The sequence below is a fragment of the Portunus trituberculatus genome, chromosome 15 (assembly GCF_017591435.1).
Source record: "Portunus trituberculatus isolate SZX2019 chromosome 15, ASM1759143v1, whole genome shotgun sequence".
In the NCBI taxonomy this organism is placed as follows: Eukaryota; Metazoa; Arthropoda; class Malacostraca; order Decapoda; family Portunidae; genus Portunus; species Portunus trituberculatus.
The window spans coordinates 3,291,129-3,305,060 of NC_059269.1; the positions used below are offsets into that span (position 1 = coordinate 3,291,129).

At 38.0% G+C, this 13,932-nt stretch overlaps 1 protein-coding gene across 1 annotated transcript in view; it reads right to left on the bottom strand.

Moving 5' to 3' along the window:
• LOC123504058 (fer3-like protein) overlaps positions 1-13,932 on the bottom strand; it is a 38,457-nt gene that overhangs the window by 19,642 nt on the left and 4,883 nt on the right. Inside the window, exon 2 of the mRNA XM_045254321.1 lies at positions 4,104-4,268. Within this exon, the coding sequence (XP_045110256.1) occupies positions 4,104-4,261 (158 nt within the window). The 5' untranslated portion in view covers positions 4,262-4,268. The remainder of the gene's footprint in view (positions 1-4,103; positions 4,269-13,932) is intronic.

Consider the following 13,932-nt stretch of genomic DNA (forward strand, 5'->3'; position numbering starts at 1 on the left):
GAGCGCAAGCGAAGGCACAAGCGGAGAATGAAAAAAAGAGCGTGAACGGAAGAGAGGGCTGCGCGAGCGGAGGAAGGAAAAAAAAAAAGAGCTGGAGCAAAAGAGCTGACCAGGATTTTGAAGAGTCCGCTTCCCGCTCCTCCACTCTCATATGAAATTTTTGGTATTCGCGCTCCACCGCTAGCGATTTGGAAGTCCGCTCGGAGTGGAGGAGCAGAGGAGTGAATATAAGAGCGTTCTTGCTCACCTCTGATAATTTTTTCATGATATCTACAAGTTTTGGAGCTTCACAGTACCCTCGTGTTACACTATGTATGCCATTAGATTAGGTCTAAGGCAAAGGAAGATTTCTAAAAAAATAAATGAAAGCCACTAAAAACAGAGTAGAGGACCAAGGACTGCAGCTGCCCTATCACGAGACGCTCCTCCTACCACAGACTCATATTTTAAAGTTCTCACTATATAGAAGATGGCTTGCTTCCTGAACGTGATCCTGAATTGTTGAGTGAAGTGGTGTTAAGATTGTTTACCCATATGGTCATGAATCCTAATTTTCAAATGCTTAATTATTTTTTTTTTCTAATGTAGGTGGAAACTAGCCAAGGAAAACAAGAAAGGCCCACTAAGATGCCAGTCTCAGAACATGGTCAAAAGAGTTGGCCCAAAATATGGAATAAATGTCTTGAAACCTCCCTCTTAAATGAGTTCAAGTCACAGATAGATGGAAAAACAAAAATAACCAGTGAGTTCTAGAATTACCAGAGGCAGGGATACATGCCAGAGTGCTGGTTAACTCTTGCGTTTGATAGGTGGACAGAATAGGGGTGAGAGAAAGAAAAGAGGGAAGCATGCAGTTAGCAAGATAAGAAGACCAGTTAGCATGAAAAAGCACAAGAAAATAGCAAAAGATTCGAATATTGCAGTGGTGAGAAAGAGTGAAAAATGTCAGTCAGAGGAGAGGAGTTGAGACGAAAAGCTTTAGATTCCACCACCCATGTATAAAAGAGCTGTATATGAGTGGAACTCCCCCCATACATGTGAAGCATACTCTATGTGTGGACGAATAAGCCCCATGTAGGAAGGAAGAGAGTCAACAGTTGGTAGGGAAAGTGAGAAAAACAAGCGGAAACGACTCAGAACACATTACTTCAACTGGCGGATGAGATGTGAAGTTTCCAATTTAGATTATAAGTAAAGAAAACCGAAGGTATTCAGTGTAGAAGAGGGGGACAGTTAAAGTGTCATTGAAGAAGAGGAGAAGGTTGTGTGGAAGGTTGTGATGAGTTGAAAGATGGAGACATTAAACGATACTGAGTTCGATCTGCCCGAATAAAAAAAATCAGAGATGAGAAGTCCGGCTTCTGAGGCTTCCCTGCATGATTTCTTCACTTCCTGAAGATTTGGTCGTCAATGAAAAGACATGGAAAAGTACAGAGTCATCAACGTAAAAGTGGAAACAAGAAGTTTAGTTTAGAAGATCATTGATGAATAATAGGAAGAGGGTGAGTGAAAGGAAATATCACTAAGGACTAGCTCTGTTTATAGATTTAGATGAACAATGATTATCTACGACAGCAGAAAGGAAATCAAAGCTTTATGGCAGATTCTAGCAAGACCTTTTGATATGTCTAAAGCAATAGTAAAAGTTTCTCCAAAATCTCTAAAAGATAATGGCCAAGACTCAGTAAGGAGCAGATCACCAGTAGAGCGGCCTTGACAGAAGTCATACTAGCGACCAAATAGAAGATTGTTAAATGATATATGTTTACGAATCTTCCTGTTGAGGATGTAATCTCAAAAATTTTAGATAATGAGAAGCAATAGAACAATAGCTTGAGGGATTAAAACAGTCATTCTTTTAAGTAACAGGCTGAATTGTAGGCAAACTTTCACCAAGAAAGAAAAAAATAGATGTTGATAAACAGAGTTGAAAGAGTTTGGCAATACAAAGTCCAAATACCGAGACAGTTCTAAGAACAATATGAAGAACTCCATCAGGTTCGTAAACCTTCCGAGAGTTTAGCTCAGCAAGGGCATGGAAAACCTTATTGTGTAGGATTTTAATTGGTAGCATGAAGTAGTCTGAGGGGAGAGAGGGAAGAACAACTCCTGAATCATCCAAAGTAGAATGTTCAGCATAGGTTTGTGAAAAGAGTTTAGCGTCAGAAAGAGATGAGATGGTAGTCGTGGCATCAAGATAAAATAAATGAAAAAAAAAAGATGAATATGCAAAGTCACTGGATATGTTTTTGCCTAAGTGAGAGGAGGCTCGAGAGGAGTTGGTTCTCGCAAGATTTTGACACTTTCCATTGATGAAGGAATACATATTTGACTAACTGGAGAATAGATAGGTAGCTTTGAAAACCACCTCTATTTCTTCTATGTAAGAGAGGAAAACATGTATGGCAAGAGAATAAGCTGTAGAAAACTAAGGTTTGATATTGTAAGGATTAGGTCGAGAGAAAAAGTGATGAATGTACTCCATGCTAGACATCATCTCTTATGTGCTAAACACAGAGAGATAATCTCTGACGCGGAAGCAGCAATCATTCCAAAGAAAATCGGCATAATACCTTTTTAAGTCTCCCAAATTAGCAAAGGTAAAACGTCATAGGCACCTTTGCTTTTGGGGAGATCTTGAGGAGAGATTTGAGCAATAAGACAAAATACATATATGAAATTATGATCGGAGGAACCCAGCAGAGAAGATAAGGTAACAGTATAAGCAGAAATAATGTTGGGCGTATCTCCAAGGTTAGGAATACAAGAAGGGTGTTGCATCAGTTGCGTCTAGGTCATGGTGGATAGCAAAGTTGAAGGCTAGGTCACCAGGATGGTCTGTAAAAAGGAGAGAAAAGACAAAGCTAGTGGTGAACATGGAAATCTCTAAGAAAGGAGATCTCCAGAAAAGGAAAGAGAAATAGAATGTGCTCCACTTTGGAAGTTAAGTTGTCAAAGATTTTTTTATAGTCAGAGGAATTAGGTGACAGGTACACAGTACAAATAAATTAAGTTAGAGAGTGACTTTGAAGTTGTAGCCAAACGGTGGAAAACTCCGAAGATTCAAGAGGGTGGGCACGAGTATAATATAGGTCGTTGCGCACATAGACGCATTATTCAGCTTTGGAATGAAAATAAGGATAGAGAAAGTAGAAGGGAATGAAAAAGGGGCTACTGTCAGTTGCCTCAGACACCTGTTTTCCAGTGAGGAAAAGAATATGAGGTTTAGTAGAGGAGAGGTGGTGTTCTACAGATTAAAAATTAGATATAGGACCGTTAATGTTCCAGAAGTTAAGGAAGAAAAAGTTGAGGGGATCTCAAGACATTTAGGATTGAAACGGGTAAAGTAGTCCGATCTGGAGACATCTATGGTCCTCTCCTCAAAAGAGAGTTCGAGGCTGGTATAGGAATCACTATATTTAATGTAAATTTTTGAGTGAAATGCGTGTATGTAGCAAGGTGCATAAAGTTTTGTGTGAACTGAGGAAGTCTTTAGAAGGCAGGTTATGACCGTCCCCTTTTGTTGAGGAAAAGAAAGGGAACGTTCGGTGAGGTCACATCTGTCTTTAATTATAACTTCACAGTTCCCCCTGAACGAATGCTATTAAACTTCACTGGGAGTCATTTTCACATCAGCAGTTATTCACTGCCTCCTCACATGTAGCCTTGCAGCTTGCAAACGTGCAATAAATAACATAAGATAACAAATATGTTGGAATCACATCTTTATGATTATATACAAAAAAAGAAAGTGCAAAAAAAATAGGAAGCAACGACTGTGAATAAAAATCACAAGGTAATTTTGACAATTTTTCTATATATAATATATATATATATATATATATATATATATATATATATATATATATATATATATATATATATATATATATATATATATATATATATATATATATATATATATATATATATATATATATATATATATATATATATATATATATATATATATATATATATATATATATACATACGCGTTTTGATATTCCGTTCACAGCTCACCCCGTGCGCCATACAAACAGGTCCGCAGTGAGGAGGGTATGGGTGGTAGGCGGCGGCAGGTGCTGGCTCACGTAACTCACCTCGCGAGCTCGTGCTTGACAAAATCTGGTCTTGGTGCGGCGTGCAGTGCTGCCACCCGCAGGTCAGGGGAGGTCAGCAGGCGGGGATCACGAGTCACCAGGTCAGCCGAGGTCATGTAGCTGCAGGCTGTGTAGTGACCCGCCAAAGAAAAGTCCATGTCCGACCTGAAAAAAATAACGGTGAAACAATCTGCTTCTGAGGACTATTTACACACATACACACACACACACACACACACACACACACACACACACACACACACACACACACACACACACACACACACACACACACACACACACACACACGGGTGCAGGTCAATTGGTTCCGAAGCGCTGGTACTCAGGTCAACAGGTCCATAAATCAACTGAGACTAGACAGTTCATCATCAAATCAGTTGAGACCCAAGTCAGTTGGTCCACAAACCAACTGAGACTCAAGTCGGTTGGTCCTCAAACTTATTGATCATCTTAGTTAAAGGATATAACAACCTTGATGCAAATTAATATTTTATCATTGATCATTCTAATATGACAAGCAATAAAGGATTCAAAATTACACACAAACGCCTCAAATCCCACGAGGCAAAGCACTTTTCTTTAATAGAATTGCTAATATCCAGAATAAGCTTCCATCAGAAATTGTAAACACTTTTGTTGCATCATTCAAAAATATAATTGATAAATATTTGAAAGATAACCCCCAACAAGCTTTCTTCTTGTCAGAATAATTACAAATGATATTATTGTTATTATTATTTTGTGGGGGTTTTTCCCAGATAGGCATGTAGAGCTCACTGTAGGGTGAATAGTGGAAGTAAAAAAAGAAGACCCACTTCATTGTCAGTTCCCTTTTAAAGTAATAGAGTTAGCCAAAAGTCTGAAACCTCTCTCTTACAAGAAGTTAAGTCGTAGGAAGATGGAAATACAGAAGCAGCCAGGGTGTTCCAGAGTTTACCAGAGAAAAGGTATGTATGAATGGTTAACTCTTATATTAGAGTGTAGGACAGAATAGGGGTGAAAGGAAGAAGAAAGCTTTGTGCAGCGAGACCACAGGAGGAGGGAAGGCATTCAGTTATCAAGATTAGAAGAACAGTTACTATGAAAACAGTGATAAAAGATAGCAAGAGATGCAACATTCCAGCTGTGAGAAAGAGGCTGAAGATATTCAGTAAGGTGAGTTGATGAGACGAAAAGCTTTTGTGTCCACCCTGTCTAATAAAACTGAGAGTGAAACAACCCCAAATATGCGAAAAGTACTCCATACAAAGACGGATACTGCCCTGTGTTGTGAGAAATACTAACGGAGACACCGCAAAACGCCTAATTTCATAGATGCTGTTTTATCAAGAGATGAGATGTGAAGTTTCCAGTTTAAATTATGAGTAAAGGACAGACTGCGATATTCAGTGTAGAAGATGGGGACAGCTGAGTGTTATTGAAGAAGAGGGGATAGTTGTCTGGAAGATTATGTCAAGTTGATAGATGGAGGAATTGAGTTTTTGAGCATCACTAAGTTTTCTCTGCCCAATCAGAAATCTTAGAAAGATCAGAAATCAGGTGTTCTGTGGTTGTCTCTGAAAAAGACGTCAAAAGATGTAGGGTGGTATCATCAGCGTAGTAGTGGATGGGGCAAGAAGTTTGGTTAAAAAGATCATTAATGAATAATAGAAAGTGAATGACAGGATAGAACCCTGAGGAACACCACTGTTAATAGTTTTAGTAAAAGAACAGTGACCATCTACCCAGCAGCAATAGAATGGTCATATATGGAACTTGAGTAAAAGTAACACAGAGAATAGGAACTATAGGAGGGTAGTTTTGAAATCAAAGCTTTGTACCAGACTCTATAAAAAGCTCTTGATATGTCTAACGCAACAGCAAAAGTTTCACCGAAATCTCTGAAAGAGGATGACCAAGACTCAGTAAGAAAAGACAGAAAATCACCAGTAGAGCTACCTTAAAGGAAGCCATACTGGCGATCAGATAGAAGATTGTGAAGCGACATATGTTTGAGAATCTTCCTATTCAGGATATATTAAGAAAACTTTAGACAAGCAAGAGATTAAAGCTATAGGACGGTAGTTTGAGGGATTAGAACGGTCACCCTTTTTAGGAACAGGCTGAATGTAGGCAAACTTCCAGCAGGAAGGAAAGGTAGAAGTCGATAGACAAAGTTGGAAGAGTTTGGCCAGGCAAGGTGCAAGCACAGAAGCACAGTTTTTGAGAACAATAGGAGGGACCCCATCAGGTCCATAAGCCTTCCGAGGGTTTAGGCCAGCGAGGGCATGGAAAACATCATTACGAAGAATTTTGATTGTAGACATGAAATAGTCAGAGGGAGGAGGAGAGGAGGACAAGCCCAGAATCATCCAAGGTGGAGTTGTGAGCAAAGGTTTAAGAGAATAGTTCAGCTTTAGAGACAGAAGAGATGGCAGTGTTGCCATCAGGATGAAATAAAGGAGGAAAGATGAAGAAGTGAAGTTATTTGAGATGTTTTTGGCTAGATGCCAGAAGTCACGAGGGAGTTTGAGTTTGAAAGATTTTAACATTTTCTATTTATGAAGGAGTGTTTGGCAAGTTGAAGAACAGACTTAGCATGATTCCGGGCAGAGATAATATAAAGTGCGTGAGATTCAGGAGATGGAAGGCTCAAGTACCTTTTGTGAGCAATCTCTCTATCATGTATAGCACAAGACCAGGCTGACTTAAACCAAGGTTTAAAAGGTTTAGGTTGAGAAAAAGAATGAGGAATTTGCGCCTCCATGTCAGGTACTATCACCTCTGTTATGCGTTCAGCACAAAGAGATGAGTCTCTGACACGGAAGCAGTAATCATTTCAGGAAAAATCAGCACGCCTCCCTGCCAATTACTATTACTTCTGTTATATCTTCAGCACACAGACATGAGTCTCTGACATGGAAATAGTAATCATTCCAGGGAAAATCAGCATAATACCTCCTCAGGTCTCCCCACCTGCAGCAGAGGCAAAACGCTTTGGTGGATCATGAGAAGGGATTCGAGAAATAGGACAATATACAGATATGAGGTTGTGATTGGAGGATCCCAAAGGAGAAGAGAGGGTAACAGCATAAGCAGAAGGATTAGAGTTAAGGAAGAGATCAAGAATGTTGGACGTATCTTCAAGATGGTCAGTTGCTCTAAGTCATGGAGGATAGCTAAGTTGAAGGCTAGTTCACCAGGATGGTCAGTGAAAGGAGAGGAAAGCCAAAGCTGATGGTGAACATTGAAGTCTCCAAGGATGGAGATCTCCGCGAAAGGATGTAGGGGCAAAATGTGCTCCCCTTTAGAATTTAAATAGCAAAAGAATTTATTATAATCAGATGAGTTAGGGAAGAGATAAACACCATAGATAAATTTAATTAGAGAGTGACTATTGAGTCGAAACCAGAGGGTGGAAAACTCGAAAGATTTAAGAACGTGGACAGGAGAGTAAAGACGGGTTCACACGTGCCAATTTGCGACTGAAATTTTACGTACGTAGAGTTTTCGACTCATCCTTTATAGTCGGAAAGTGTCACACGTAAGGCCTGGAAAGTATCTACTAGTTGGCGCCTTGGCGGAAAGTGAATGTAAACAAACAGCGATCCGCCAAGATGTCTTCCTCCAGTGACGATGCTGAAGCTGTGGTTGCTCTTCTTTTGGTGTGCCGGAAGAGCCAACAGAAAAAAAAAAAATGCCTGTGGATACGTCCCTGGCTAAGTAGAAGGAAAGAAAGGAGTGTCTACCACACTCTAAATTGCCCTACATTTCTCATAAGAAAATTGCTAGTCTTAAGAAGACTATGCACAATAGCGATCAAATTAAATCCTGACAATTCTTCAATCCTCACCTCCAACAACACCCTGCATTGCGGGAAGCAGTTCTTGTAGAGTGACAGCTATTTTATCGAACGACGATTTGCTGAAGTTCTTTTTTTTTTTTTTTTTTTTTACTATATAATTCATTTCTGGGATCCCAGATGTGTTTCTTTCTCTCACCAACTTTAACATCTTCTTCTCTGCATCTGGAGACAACATTTTCAAAACTTACTCCGTGACGTCACGACCTAAATAAAGTCACAAATCGACTAACAAGACCAACATGTCATGTTTTGCGACTGCTTTCTCCAGTCGCTAGGCATCGATATAGAGTCGGAAACTCTACGTACGTAAAATTTCAGTCACTAATTAGCACGTGTGAACCCGCCTTAAATCAAGTCGTCTCGGACATAGATGCAACATCCAGCTTTGGAACGAAAATGATAAGCCATACGTTAACGTATGGCTTAACTTACGACATCTTACGAGAAGCCAAAAGCCGTTAAAATGACGTCATTGCTGCCGGCGACAGCCATCCTACGACCGTCGGGGACGTCGTAGTAAAAAAAAAATCTGTAGTGTGACCCCAACATTAGCTATACAACGACAGTCGTGAGCTAGCATCCCACGTCCTCCAAGCTCCTTCACGACCATAGCAAATGTTTCTATTCACTTACATGTATGTTTCACTAAACTTTCATGGTTTGGAAGCCAATTGTCTGGTAAAGAGAGGCATATAGCCTTCTGCTGAAGAAAAAATGGAAAAATAATTCACTGACTGTAGGATAGAGGCATATGGCAACTGCACAGCTTCAAGTGCGACCACAATGTTGTTTTAAAATCTTGTACTTGTTGTACTTAAAGAGTTATGGATTGAAAAGAAGAGTGAAATGATGACAGAAGTAGAATAATAGCACATGTAATGATTTTCATAAGCGTTTTTAATGTAATTAATACTTTTCTAACATTCTTACATTCTCCCTCGGGTGAGTGGGTATGATCGTCCATGTTGTGTGGTGGCTCAACACACGAATGTTCCAATAACGTGGGATCCTAGGCATACAAAGAGAGATGAAAAAGCCGGTATTATTTTACTCTTACACCAACAGCAACATAACTTTTGTTACCCTTTTCATCTTAAAGATTCTATCTCGTATATTCCTTACTCTGGAGTGAGGAATGCCTTTACGTGTGTTCGCTAGGTTAGGTTAGGTTAGGTTAGTGTTAGATTAGGTCAACTTAGGTTAGTGCAGAATCATTCAAAACAGGTCATTATATACCAGAAAAAAATAAATGCCTCGTTTTACAGCTAAATCGTGTTTCAGTAAGAGACAGAGGGAAAGGGAAAAAAAAAAAACTATGGATTTGCGATGGAAACAAATTGTATATTCATTCAAAATAGGTCGAAGTCTACCAGAAAAAAAAAATTAACTTCATCCAGAAGTGAGCTGTTGGTGTAAATGTAAAAATTTACTAAAATTTGCTTAAGTTTTAGACTGGTTAGCAAATATTTTACCATAGAATATGTCTTGAGAAATTACTTTTCCAAAATAACATTGTGTATTTTAGCTGATTTCATAAAATAAAACTCCTTTTGAATTCATAAGGATTGTCCTTCATATCAACAACAAACTGATTGCGGAATAATTTCAATTCAGAACATGTCTCAACACCTTAAAGGAAAATAAAATCTAGTAGCTAACATGATGCTTATAGAACAAAATTATTTCAAGTATATATATATATATATATATATATATATATATATATATATATATATATATATATATATATATATAGATAGATAGATTTTTTTATTTTTTTTTTTACGGTAAGGCCTATAGCACCTGTAGGCACACTTGAAGAGTGTATGGGAAGCGCTGTTCAGCTTCCGCCCATTAGTGGCGCAGGCAATTTTGTTTATAGTGGTACCCATATTAGGGCTCATATCACCACCCAAGCTCATAGAACCTGGGTATCATGGTGATATGTAGGTAACTTTAAACCACTCGACAAATGACAAAGTGTTTTAAGGTTGTACGTGGTGGGATTCGAACCTACGCGTGGACGTCTGCCCGATCCCACGCTCACCATCTTATCCACTACGCCATCGCCTCCCTAGATAGATAGATAGATAGATAGATATAGATATATATATATATATATATATATATATATATATATATATATATATATATATATATATATATATATATATATATATATATATATATATATATATATATATATATATATATATATATATAGATATATATATATGCTTCGAAAATTTCAAAATTCCTAACAGCAAAGTAGGAATGATATATGTCGCGCCTTTTCCTTTTCATGTATATACTCGTATCAGGGGAAAACTGGTGAAGGGCAGCAAAAACAATTAAAGAAAAGGCTCACCGAGATTCCGGTCTCCAATTAGGGTCAAGAGAGATAGCCAAAAAACTGTGATGAATGTCTTGAAACTTCACTCTTAAATTAACTGAGGTCATAAGTATATGGAAATACAGAAGTAGGCAGGGAATTCCAGAGTTTACCAGAGAAAGGGATGAATGATTGAGGATATTGGCTAACTCTTGCATTAGATAGGTGGACAGAATAGGGGTGAGAAAAAGAAGAAAGTCTTATGCAATGAAACTGCAGGAGGAGAAGGGCCATGCAGCTATAAAAAAAAAATGTAAGATAAGAAGAGCAAATGCCCTGTGGTAAATAGCGGTGGAAGATAGCAAGACTCAATATTGCGGAAGTGAGAAAGAGGCTGAAGACAGTCTGTCAGAAGAAAGGAATTAATAAAACGAAAAGCTTTTGATTCCACCCTATCTAAGAAAACAGTATGAGGGGAAGCTCCCATACTTGTGAAGAATACTCCATACATGGGCACATAAACCCCCTATTTAGAATTTGTAGATGGTGAGGGGGAGGCGTAAAAAAAAAAAAAAAAGTGAATGCGATTCAGAGCGCCTAACTTCACAGAAGCTGTTTAAGCTAGAGAAGAGGTGAAGTTTCTAGTTTAGTTTATAAGTAAAGGGCAGACCGAAGGTATTCTGTGTATAGAATGGTAAAGTTGAGTGTCATTGAAGAAGAGTCTAGAAGGTTTTGCCGAGTTGATAGTTGAAGGAATTGATTTTTTAAGGCATTGATCACTATTAAGCTTTCTCTGCCCCAATCAGAAATTTTTGAGTGATCATATTACACAAGACATAACCAAATTTACGTAAGTAAAGGTAAGCAAGAGAAAAGTTACTTAAGTAGGTGTTATATATATATATATATATATATATATATATATATATATATATATATATATATATATATATATATATATATATATATATATATATATATATATATATATATATATATATATATATATATATATATATAAAGTCGTGACTTTATGCTCTACCTTTTTTTTTTTTCCTTCAGGAAAAGTTATCCATAACTATCACCAAATAGTAATAAAGCTCCTCTTGTAAGAACCCATCCAGTTCACAGTCCTTTTGGAAACATCAAACACGATTATCGTCTCAAGGAGCATCTCCCAGCCCGGACAGTACAGGTGTAGTGTGTCCTGTATTGACCAGATAGAAGTTCTGAAATGCGTAGAGCGGTAGATGACTGGAATATATCCATAAAAATTCCCAAGATTAGTAACATTTTCACCTTAAGAATCCAAGATCCAAAGACAAGATATAAATACCAAGATCTTAAAAAAAAAAAAAAAAAACCGAGAGTGGTCACCCTGCGAACGCGCAGCACCGCTAGGGCGGCCAGTAACAAGACAACAAACACTATAGGAATATGAATGACGAAGTAAATTTTATGTGAAAAAGCTGGACAAATTGTGAGCTGTACGATCAGCGAGGTGTAGGAATGGTTGGGTTCCATACACACACACACACACACACACACACACACACACACACACACACACACACACACACACACACACACACACACACACACACACACACACACACACACACACACACACACACACACACACACACACACACACACACACACACACGAATATTAATCTCGTAGTAAACTTTTCGTCTTTCAAACTCTGATACTGAGACAGTCTTTTGATACTTAAAGTTCAAAACAATAACAAAACAAACTGACCCTCAGCTTTGACGAATGTAGAAGTTATTCATCGTCATGGAAATATCTACGTAACTTAGACAGCAAATAGGTAATGTTCACCATAAGAAGCTTTTTGAAATCTAAGGCATACCGTGTTCTACTAAACGTGGCAGGACAGACCCGAGGAATATGGCATTAAAAGCATTGCAGTAACCTCAGTCTCATCCGCAAAATTTTCTTTTCTCACATAAAGAAATTAACAAAATTTGTTTTGGAGCCTTTTATGAGAGCCATGAACATCTCCAGATAAAATTTGCTTCGAAGTGTATGTGTTATATAAAACTCTCTAAACGTAAGAGTTTCCGACACCAAGGCGACTATATTTTGGTCCATGAAATCATGTTAATCGTTTGAACTCAAGTAAATTATGTTAGAAGGAATGAAAGCACGGGAAATCAAAAGATACAATATAATACAGTGTTCTGACTTTTGATACGACTACTTTATATGTATCGCGAGATGATGTTAAACTAATTGGGAAACGCTGAAAACTGACCATTCGTGATATTTTTGTGTGTTTTTTTTTTTTTTTTCCTCCTTCTCGCTGTTTCAATGCATTTTGAGTTAAAGGCTTCACAATTCTCTTATGCGCCGCGCTACTTTTCTCTGTTAGCTCTTTGACAATTTCTTCCCTTTCTCCTTTGTAAACGTAGTGGAAATATTCCATACAACCTCCTCGAGTCTCATTTTTTTTTTCCCTCATCCTTAACTTAGCGGTAATGCGTCTTTGCCATCAGGTCCTGGAGCTCTTCATCACCCTCTCTTCTTTGTTCATCGCATTATTTCAGTATACACTGTTCCTTTAGATACACATTCACATTCCATTCACTACATTTCGCGTTATAGTGATTGCAGCTCACTGAAATGGTATCTATTCGGTATTATGTTCTTATTTTCCTGTACGTTCTTTTAATGAAATTACAATTTTCGTGTTATTTCTTTTTTATCTTTTATTGATCATATTATTGCCAAGTTTGATATCAATGCTAAACGTTGCCTACTTTAGCAGGGATGTACTTTATAATTTAGATCCCGCAACGCTTCCCTAGGTAAGACCAAAAAGCTCATACGGAAAATTGTGGTGAGAGTATCAACCGATTATACGTTGGTGTGCATCATCTGCGGTAACAAGTTTACACCTCGTGATGAAAAGATGACGCCTCACTGGTCTTCACTAGGCGCCAGTATACTCTAACTGCTTCATTTTTTTTTTTTTTCATGTAGGAAGGACACTAGCCTGCTGATATGCCAGTCCGCAAAGAAGTGTCAAGAAACTTTAGCCAAAATTAGGAAAGTGTTTCTAGACTTCTTTCTTCAAAAGTAAGAAGTTCTTGAGTTTACCAATGAAAGGAATGAAAATAGTGAATAAAGGTTTATTTTTGCATTATAGAGGTGGATAGAATGGATATAATAGAGGCCAGAGAAATTCTAATCTTGTGTCGTGAGGCTGAGTGAGAAAAGGAGGAATGCGGTTAAAACAGAGTAAGAAGAACAGTAACCATGTAAAAAGCGCTAGAGGATGGCAAGAGATACAACACTATGATGAAGAGAGAGAGAGAGAGAGAGAGAGAGAGAGAGAGAGAGAGAGAGAGAGAGAGAGAGAGAGAGAGAGAGAGAGAGAGAGAGAGAGAGAGAGAGAGAGAGAGAGAGAGGGCAAGGATTATACACATGTCCCTTGGTTAGAGGAAAGGAATTAATAAAACTAAATGCAAAGGATTATCAAGTATCATTAATGATTAAAAAACATGTAAGAGTTGTTTAATCAATTACCCGTTGCTATTGATTAAGAACTTCAACGCTGCAAGACATCGCAGTTGCCGGACTAGCAAAGTACATTGACATATTCC